The sequence below is a fragment of the Bactrocera latifrons genome, unplaced genomic scaffold (genome assembly GCF_001853355.1).
Source record: "Bactrocera latifrons isolate USDA-ARS-PBARC rearing strain unplaced genomic scaffold, ASM185335v1 scaffold_993, whole genome shotgun sequence".
NCBI classification, from domain to species: Eukaryota; Metazoa; Arthropoda; class Insecta; order Diptera; family Tephritidae; genus Bactrocera; species Bactrocera latifrons.
The window spans coordinates 8,964-19,888 of NW_017537704.1; the positions used below are offsets into that span (position 1 = coordinate 8,964).

A 10,925-nucleotide genomic window follows, 5' to 3' on the forward strand; every position below is an offset into this window, starting at 1 on the left:
TTGAGTACTCATACCCACAAAGTGCTGTGGAGTGGGTGGTTGATGGCTGGCTTGGCAAGTGGTGAGTTTACTGGTGCGTCACACATACTCACCAAATGAAAATAAAATAACGCAATTTTCCCAACTTTGGATACCAAAGCAGCTGATTCACTGCGCCTTCACTACGACGAACAGCCGAGGTTTGCTTGTGAAGGGAAACGGTCACCGGTGGAATTGACTTGATGACGACTGTGGTGAATCTTGCCGCGTTTCCACCATATATGTGTTTGTGGTGGCTGTGAGTGTATAACGCAGGCATTCACCACTAACATTGGCAGCAAACGTTTTTGTTTGTTCGAATGCATGAATGGCAAGTGCTTGAGGTAGGAAACTTGGTCTTTTGGACGGTCGTGCGGCGTCGCAAATTTAGTCATCTAGCAATCAGCAACAGAGAAACAAGTGAAATTCTCTTTTAAAATACAAATTTTTTCTTGAAATACGACAAAACGTAGCAGAACCAAAGACAACAAAGAATTTCAAAAATACAGTGACAGCTTAAAATTTTTTTTAGAAAAATATTTTCGAAATTTTTGCGTGAAAAAAATCGTGTTTGTTATTGTAGTTCGTAAAAACTTGGCGTTTTTTATAAAATTTAATGTACTGACACATAACAAAACGTCAGAAATTTATAAAAATCTACTTAAGTCATTTAAAAGACGCAAAATATTTTAAAATAAACACTAACATATMAAAAAAAAAAAAATAAAACTTTTAATATAATAATAAAGTTAAAACAAATTAAAAAAAAAAAAAATGCAAGTTTTACTGCCGGAACAAAATTTGTCACCGACAACCACGGTGGTGGTAGGCGACAAGCTAAAAGTCGTCGATGAGATCCAAAGCCTGCTGGAGGCGGCTAAAGTAGGCAGCACCAGCTTGCCCCATGATGGCAATAAAGAAAATGTTGAAGAACAGAAAAGTGACAACAAAACCAGACACGCCGCTAAATTTGATGACAACAATAACAACAGTGATACGAGCAATTTGAATGTTGGCGACAAGGCGGTGGGAAGGTAATTACAGAAAACTTTATTTTTCCCTTATTTTTCAATTAAGAATTAAGAAATGCAAAAAAAAATAATAATTTAAATAATTGAAAGGCAAAACCTGCGCTACTACCGGCTAAACAAGTTTTAATTAAAAAGCTGTTATTTTACAATATCATTAATTAAATTGTAATTAGGCAATACTTATGCTTAAAGTGAAAAGTGAGTTAAGTCAACTTAGGTGTAAAATACTAAATAAGAATAATTATTGCAAAAATTTAATATTTCACTTTCTATTACACTTCAATTATTTAAGTAATTAATATAATTATTATATTTTATGTTTTTGACTTAATAATTTAGCATTATTGAGTGAACTAATACAAAATTCATAACTGTCGCTCATGTCGACTTAAGCCATTTTTACTGTTTAGCTTAAAAAGAAGCTCATTTCATTTAATTACATTTCGATTGCGACGTGGTTAGCAAATTTCTACTGATAGCAACTGACAATCTTATCTTGGGGAAATCAAGTATTTAAACTCAGGTGCATAAAATTGTAGATAATGCAAATACCAATAAATTGTTGCTAGAAACTACTTACTTTAGCTATAAACAATCATGTATGTCTGCTTAACTTGGCATTGTTATTAAGCAGAACAAAAACTGAAAAAGAAATTTACGGTTACATGGCGATTACTTTTGTTTTAATTCTAATGTAATTATATATGACTATGATTACATAATTGTCATTACTCTAAACATAATGTAATATATGATTCTGAAAAAATAATGCATTTTAAAAAGTTTAATGATTACCATTACTGTAATCAAACTCATAATTTTACAAATTTATATAATTTAAATATTACTGAAAAATATAATTTTTAATTCTATTGAAGTACATGTATATAACATTAAAAATTTCATAGTAATCATGAATAAACGTAATCCTGAAAATTACAGCTTATTCGCCAATCGAATACTTAAAATCGGATGTTTATGATTACTCCAATGCTAATCAAGCAAAGTAATTGCGAAATATGCATTACATTCTAAAAATCTAATGATTACCATTACTATAATGATATTCATATGTATTATGATTACAATTTGTAAAATTTTTATATTCTTCTGATTGGAGTAATGAAATCCATTAATTTCTAAAATATACTTGATACCAAAAAAATAATGATTACCTTTATAATCATATATATTATGATTACAATTTTAAAAATTTTATCTTAAGTACAAGTAACTGTTATTTTAACACTTACATATTAAATATTCAGTATTCAATACAATGTAACGATTTTCGAAGATACTGATTACTTAATAACAAATTATGACTGCATTGAAACTTAGTTTTCTGTACTTATAATTCTAATTAGCCTATTTAAATACGTGATTCCCAAAAATATATTAAATTTTAAAAATGTAATGATTACCATTACTGTAATCATATTCATATATAATGTGACTACAATTTTAAATATTCTGTCGTAATTATGGGAAACGTTAGATTTTTAAAATTATAGATGAATTTTTAAAGATTACATTCAATATAATGATTTTTGAAGCCACAGATTACTTAAAAAACCCGGCGTTTATGTTTATATTGCGCTTGAGATTACTGATATTATAATTCTAATGGAAGACTACTTGATTATAACTACAATAATTTTGATTCCGATCATAGTAATGAAATATATAATACCCAAAAATGCATTATACTCTAAAAATTTAATGATTCCTGTAATTATACTCATAATTTTTCGGATTGCAGCTTTGAAAATAGTATATTGATCATGACGAATTGTAAAATCCTGAAGATTACAGAATAATTTTTAATGATTGCATTCAATGTAATGATTTTCAGATGTATAGTATTGTAAAATTATTTTATGTTAACTAGTGCGGTTATTTATTCAAAACTCAGAAGTTTATTTAAGAAAAACAAGTTCAAGTGTATATTTCAAAGTGCTGCCCATTTGATGCTATAACATTTTCTCAACTTTCTGACAGTTTCAAGCTTATTTTTGGTACTCAGTTCTGATATGAACAGTATTATAGTAGGCTTAGGGTAGTCAGAAGCGACAAGGTCTGTTCTATAACGCGAGTGAATAGCCTCTTGTCCAGTTAAAAACTCCAAACGTTTCCTGCACTCGTACGCTTTAGTTTGAACAGTTGTTGTCGGTAGAGTTTCCCTTTAAAGGTTTCACTCGGTTTTAGAAGCTTCAAATTCTCATCCGGCCACTTTTAAAGGTTTGAATTGAATGCTTGAGTGCCCAGCAAAGACTCTGCGAGCTTTTCTTGTATTCGGCAATAATCTTCATCGAGTTCAATTTCAGTTCTTCATCCTTAAACTTGTTTGGTCTGCCCGAAACGTTCGTAGCAGAAACCATCACATTTAAATTGTACAAAACACCTTTGCTAGAACAAGGCAAAAACCTCATCTGTCATCCTTTTAGGTATCCAGGTGTTATAGCCGAAACAGGGATAAAGCAGATTTGTGATAGATTCAATAGATATGCAAAAATTAAATAAAATTTAATGTGTTTAATCATTTTGCTATGAGCTGAATTTCTTGACGGTATACAATACGGGGCTGGGAATATATTAAAAGAATTTCGTATGTCGAATGAAAACTCAGGAAAGTAAAGAAAAGTGTCTAGAAAGAAAAAGCTGACAGGTGAGTGGAAATTAATTTTAACGCCGACATCGAAAGCAAATATGAAGGGTCACTTTTCTTCAAACAACACTCAGGTTTAGCCATTGCCATAAGTGCAACGTCAATCTAATTGACAGCCAACTGGCGCCACTTTTGAAACAAACACCTACACCAAAGAGTCTCTTCAATTGCCATTGAAATTTGTCGACTGGCTGGTGGGTGTGAGAATAAGCGCGACTACCTCAATATGTTCCAACATACCTTCATACATACGTTTGTGTAGTAAACCAGCTTTGTTTTTGCGACGCTCCAGTAAATTCGCTGTCAAGGCCAAATGGCGTCATGCCTTGTGTCGCGACAGCTTAAACAAAAACAAAAACAAAAAATTAATGCAAACAACAAAAACACTTTATGGCTGTGATCACGCGAACAAAAATTACTAAATGACTGCAAATACAATACCGCTGAAAAGGTATGGACGGCAGTGTGTGTGGCAAGTGTGAGTATAATTACACTTTTCCATTTACAAAAAATTACAAAGGTTGACGCTATAACAGTGGAAATTATAAAAGTTGCAATCAGCAAGCAATTGAATCTAAGTGTGTACTAGTGACGCATTGCCAGAGGTCACTCGCTGGAGTGCTTAGGCGGCGCGGTGTGTGGCTTGAAGTTAGCCACGAGACTTAGACATGCCCGTGTGATTTTAATTAATGCAATTACGAGCGCGCATATCATTGCAGATAGCGGTAATTTAGCTGTTTATGTGTTTTGTGGCCAGAAACTGTAATTATATGCAGCTGATGTAATTGCTGTGTGAACTAATTACTTCCATGTGAAGTGCACTTTGATAGTAAAGTGTCACAACTCAAAAACAATAAAAATAAAAATTAAAAATTTAAAAAAATTTTAGAAAATCTGTGAAAGATTTTAAAAGCATTTAAAAAATATAAATATAAAATTTTTTTTCTTAGCAAACATATGCTTTTCTTCATGTATTAAAATCAAAATTAACGAAAAAAATTTCCAATTTCTGTCGACAATTTAAGAAAAGAAATTCATTAAATTTATATTCAGTCCAAATAGAAATTGATCAGATGGTAGAAAAGTTTACACAAATGTATAAAAAATATTTTTGCTAGTAAAAATAAGCTTTTCTCCATGTAAGAAAGTCAAAACTAACGAAAGAAATATCAATTTCCTGAAGACAGCTTTTTTTGGAATTTTGTTTTGTAGTTCTATTTAAAAAATATTCATAATTTTTTTTAACATATTTTTATTATTATTCCTATTTATTTTTTTTTATTTTTTGTTAAAAATCAAAGTTCATAAAAACAAAAAAAATTTTTTTTTAATGGAAAAAAATACACAAATGTTCAGTGATTAGCGTAACTAAAAATTAAAAGTTAGCTTCCTTATACCCGTCACCTGCGCTCCTCCTATTGTACTGTTCTCATTCTGTCTGTTTCCAATTTATCGCACTTTATTCTACTTTTTGTAAATTTGACCCATTCTCCAAGCCATCAGTCACTGCTCAATATTCTAAATATTTGCACAAAATGCTTTTTACACACGCACGCAGGCTCACAAATGTAGGTGCATCTGCGTAAATACATTGTTGCACTGGCTTGTTGCACGTTGCTGATGTGCACCAATTCAAAGACTGTGCGTTAATTCCTTTCGACTATTAGAATTCCACGAAAAGAGCGCAGTTTTTATGGCCCATTACGTTTCTGCTGGCTGCTGCAGACGGGCAGCTGTTTACCGTTACGGCTCAAATGGCCGAGGTGAAAAACAGCCGGCGACATTTATGACAACATCAATTATGGTGATGGTGAAAGTGTGTCAGTAGTTGAGATGGATATGTGGGTATGTGTGTGTGATTTTATTTTTAAATAGAGAGATGTATGCTATTATTAGTCAAAAGAGCTGAAGAATGCGTGCGAATATTTTTGGATTTTTTTTGCATTTTTTAATTTAATTTTTTGTTTTGAAATATTTCAAAAAGAAGAACTATTAAAAATAATTTAATTTATTTTCAATCGTTTTTTCTAAAATTTTATTTCTTATTTTGAGTTATTAAAAAAGATGTTAAAAATATGTTTATTTATTTAAAATGTATATCATATATTTTTATTCTCAGTTTTTTTATTTAAATTTTTTTTTTGAAATATTGCAAAAAAACATTAAATATAATTTTATTTATTTAAAATTTTATTTACATTAAAGAACTCTTCCAGAACTTTACTGAAAATAAATATTTTTGTATTTATTTCAATACTAATTATCATTGACGGCTTATATAAGTTATATTGCCAATATTATTGACGTAAGACTGTCGCCAAAAAATCAGAAATTTCTTAAAAATATATTCTAGTCATTAATATAAAAAAATATGTATACATATATATATTTTTAAGAGAAGTAGCGCAAACTATAAAAAAAAGAAAATTCCAAAACAAGCTCAGTACAGATTTTCGAAACTTTTTGCCGCGTATTTGCGAAATCGCATTAAATTCCTGAAACATACAGACACACTACTTAAAAATAAATTCACTTAACTTGCTACAACAACAAAAATTTAGCAATAAAGATATGCTTCAACTAAAAGTGGCCTCCAAAGTGACAGCGGTCACGTGTAACAATCACTCATACGCACCGTACGTCGCTCAACGGCATTAGAACTAAACATGCCCAACCACATGCATTTTTTATTTTCTCTCAGTAAATGTATTGATTTTAGTTTATGCCAACATTAGAAAGCATTTGCATCGGATTTCCATTATTATTCAATTTTTATGCTTGAATGTCAGCGCGGCCACTCAGTCGCTATGAGGGAGGCGTTGCCGCCGCCAACCTTGACTATGACAAAGAAATCTCATGGAAAGTAAGAGTAATGAAGAAATTCGCAATGTCAAAACTAAAAGGCCGTTAAGTGTTGGCATTCGAATTCGAAATAGGAAAAAGAAGAAGCACATATGTATGTATGTCTGTGTTTTAGAAAAGCTGCTTCTTATGCAACTATTCAGCAATATTTGACCTTGTCAGTGAGAAGTCTCGCCGAAATTGCGTTAATTACATTTAGTTTTTTGGCTTTGTGTTCAGTGAGCACAAAAGGCTAAAATTTTTCTTAAGTTTTGTGTACAAATGCTTGAGTAGAATAGTCTTTTGTGTTCTCTAGAAATCTTCTTTTTTCAGGTGTGAATGAAAAGTGTGAGGCGACATAAGCGCGGTGACTTGTAAAGCTATAATTAATGTGAAAATAATGTGCGCATTGCTCATAGCTGGCTAGGGAGGGTAGCATTTATATTCGAAAGCTATATTAGTATTACATAAGAAATATTTCATCAGAAGAATTGCAAATCTTCATGCATTTACAAAAGAAAAATATATAACGGTGCTTAAAATCATACTAATTTTTATAAAAAAATATTAGAATTTTGTAAAAAATGTTAAGCGTTCATTTAATTTTTATAAGAAAATATTCGAATTCTTTTAAATAAAATTTTAAACCTTCATTTAATTTTTGTAAAAGAAATATTAGAATTTTTAGAAAATTTTCTAATATATAAAATTTTAAGCACTACAGATTTACAAGTTTCCAAAATTTTACGATTAGATTTAAGAGTAATTAATTCTAATAAAATTTTAATTGCAATTTTCAATTCTTTCCTGACCTGACCTGAGTCTCTGTAAACAGCTTGCAATAAAATTTTATAGCGAAGTTTGTGGTTGCAAACCAGGTGGCAGCCTCGCAAAAAATTATTTTAGCAATAGTATTTGCAAAAATAGCACTACATTAATAACCATAGTGCAATTTTTAGCTATACTTTTACAAAAAATGTATTAGTCTGGCATCACTGTTCTTAGTTATTTGTAAATTAAAGCCCTTATTATTTTAGAGAGTCTTATTCATGGTCTAATTTTAAAATTTGCAAGTTTTTTATTAAAAAAAAAAAATTGTTTAGCCGATATGGCAACTACAGTGAATAAAAAATTTAAGTAATAAACAATTATTTCATTAATTATTTAACTTAAAGAATTTTATTTCAACTCTCTTAACAAAATTTATTTGTTTCAAAAAAATTTCTTTGAAGAGAGATGGCAACTCCGTTATATACATATATAAATACCTCAGTATTAGTTCTCTCAAAAATGGAATTAATTTAAGCACAATTTTTAATTTTCACCATTTCACCAGCAGACTAATTTAAACTCTTCTGAAGAAAGCTTCGAATTGAGTTATCAAGTAATTATGAAAATAATTATGAATTTAAATGTGAAATTTTACAGTAATCAACTATTTTGAATTTAATTTTGACTATCGAACAATAATGATCATATTTTGTTGATAATGAAATATTTTTTTTTTTTAAGCTAAAAATTTGATAAACACTGTTATTTATGGTTTCTAGAATATTCCAGTATCCTTAAAATGTAAAATAGGAAACAAAAAATATTTTTGAATATCAAAAAACTTTCTTGCCAACCCGTGAGTCTCTTATTTTGTAAACATTTTGAGTCACTTCTATATTTATGAACAGCAGTGAGTGTAAAAATTGCATAATGTAAAAAAGATTTCATTTAAACTAAGAAATGGCAACCTCAGCTATTTATAGTATAGTTTATTTCTGAAGCACTGTGTTTTTTAATGCCGTTTGCAAAACTGTTAAAAAGGTCGATTTGCTGCACTATGAATCTGAATCTATATTTTTCATATCTAATTCATAAAAATGTTTTCAAAAATAGATTTTCAAAAATTATTTTGAAAAGTTGAAAAACTAATTTCATTGCAATTTTACCGCTCGCAGCTGTATGCATAAGAACACGCGTGCACTTTTTATCTCTTAATCATTTATTTTGTTTGCTTTATCAACGAATAAATTTTTGCTAATAGCCTTAACCCTATTTCTGAAATATGCTTGTTTTTCCTTGATATGCTTTTTGCCGAATAAACATTTCAAAAATAAAATGACAATGAATTTTTTGCGACTGTCGAGAAGACATCACGTGAATAATATATATGTTTGTAATAATAAAATTGTATTTTTATGCATTTTTGTGTGTAAACAAGAAAGGACAGGTTTTTAAACATGAATGTGGTACTTTAAGAGGAACCCTTATTTTTTAGGAAAAAAATATTATTTTTGAAAGTACCGTTATTATAAGTCTTTTCTTACAAACAATTTTTTATAAGTTAATTAATTATATTAATAATTATTCAGTTGTCGAGGTGAGGAATCTACTAGCGCCCACTTCCAGAAACGTTCTGGACAAACACTATACACAAGTCGAGAAGAATTGGTAGAAAACTGGAGGGTGCTAACCACACCGTCGTTCTCTGACCATAGAGATATCTACTTCTCCATTAGATCAGAAGCAAAGATCAAGAACGCGGTTAGAAGAAATTCCAGGAATACAAACTGGAATCTCTACAGACAAATACTATTAGGCGTGTACAATTCATATGAAGAGTTTGAAAAGGGCGTGTCTGTACTTACGAATATGCTAAATACAACTCTTCACTATGTATGCCCTACGCTTTGTTAAGCACAAAACGAAGCTATCTTGGTAGACCAAGGAGCTTGGGTCTTGCAGTCGGGGTACGGGTATGCTTCAACTGGGTCAAGCTAGCAGAAAGTGAGGACTGCAAGAATGAGTATTAAGGTCTTATAAGGGACTACAAGAAGTTGGTGAGCAGAATACTGGAAAAACTTTCGTAGTGGATTTGAGAAGACTCAAGAGGTGGCGAGACTTAGGAAACTATTCACCAAAAGCCCCGCCTCGAACGGTCTACTTCACAAAAGTAGCGAAGAGTGGACGGACAAGGACTGATTAGAGGACCTAGTCAGTGTGCACTTTCTAGTATACAAAAATTCACATACAAATTTATATTTATTTAAATTAGACAATATGTCTAGTTTCACTCATAAATTATATGACAATCAACATAACCACTTACGAAGTGATTTTAGCTAATTAAAATTGCCACAAGGTCAAGAGCACGTTAATTGAAATTATGTTGAAAATTTCTTTTCCGCTATACACGTTTTGTAGTTGTTGCCAAAAATAAATAAGGGAAAAATAGTATTTTTGTGACAAAATATCTTAAATCGATTTAAGTCTTTTTCACAATAATCATTGCTAAAGATTACCAAACCTAAATTTTGTTTAAGACCAAACATCAACTTCGAGTCTTGAAATAGTTGGGTGGTATAACGCAAGTTGACGCCACTGACTGAAGTCGACTTAGACTATTCAACTTAGATTATTACGGCTAGTAGATCCACAATCTTATATGCATAAATATTGTTTTTAAATAAATTCTTATATATATATAAAAAAAAGGAAAATTTCTTAAAAAAAGAAATTTATCAAAATGCAAGCAAAGAAATCGGAAAAAGTATTAAACAAACCACATGAAAAAATAGCAAAAACACAGCGAATTTATTGAAATAATTTTTGACATTCGCTTCGCCGTTTGTGCTTTGTGTTTATTGTTTTTGTTGTAGCTGTCATCGCACGTTGTCGTCTAGTGAAAGTGTTGATGATGATTAAATTTGGCCGCAAGCCAAAGGAATTTCGCGCTTCATATTTGCTCACAAAGCACGCACAACAACAACGACGTAATTATTATTTAATATTGGTTTGTTGTTGCAGTTGTTGTGGTCATGACAAACAAATATTTGTATTTCATTGCACAGAAAATGACATGTTGCCTATAAATGCTTGCTGCTACGCTGCAGCGTAGTGTTTACCGTTACATTGCTGAGTACATATGTACATATGTGTGAGTGTTTGTTGTTTTGCTGCTCATCACTGTGAATGACAATTGAATTGCAGCGGCAGCAAAGAAAATTTCGACAATTTATTACAATCTCTTTTATTGCCAAACTGGATTGAGTTGTTCATCATTTTGGTCGTTTTTGCTCTGGGAAATTGCGCTTATTACTTATTTTTATAGGCGCAACGGGGTAATGAACCGTGATTTGTTGGCGCATTTACAGGAATTTATTTACAGTTTTGTATGTGTTTTTGTGTATTATTGATGAATTTATTATCACTTTGAAATTTAAGTCTTTATGGTGCAACGAAATATTTTAGTATTAAAAAATATTATTTTTTTTTTTTTATTTTTGCTCAGTCCAAACATTTGCTTATTTTTTAACTAAGCGTTTTATGAATATTTTTATGTGTTAATTCGTTTTCTATTAAAAGCTCTTATTAAATGT

The 10,925-nt window shown here is 30.5% G+C and overlaps 1 protein-coding gene across 1 annotated transcript in view; it reads left to right on the forward strand.

Moving 5' to 3' along the window:
- Positions 1-791: 791 nt before the first annotated feature.
- Positions 792-10,925, forward strand: part of LOC108978043 (dual specificity protein phosphatase 18) — a gene marked incomplete at its 5' end in the record, with an annotated part of 16,112 nt that continues 5,978 nt past the window's right edge. The window contains 1 exon segment of the mRNA XM_018948128.1: positions 792-1,052. Within this exon segment, the coding sequence (XP_018803673.1) occupies positions 793-1,052 (260 nt within the window).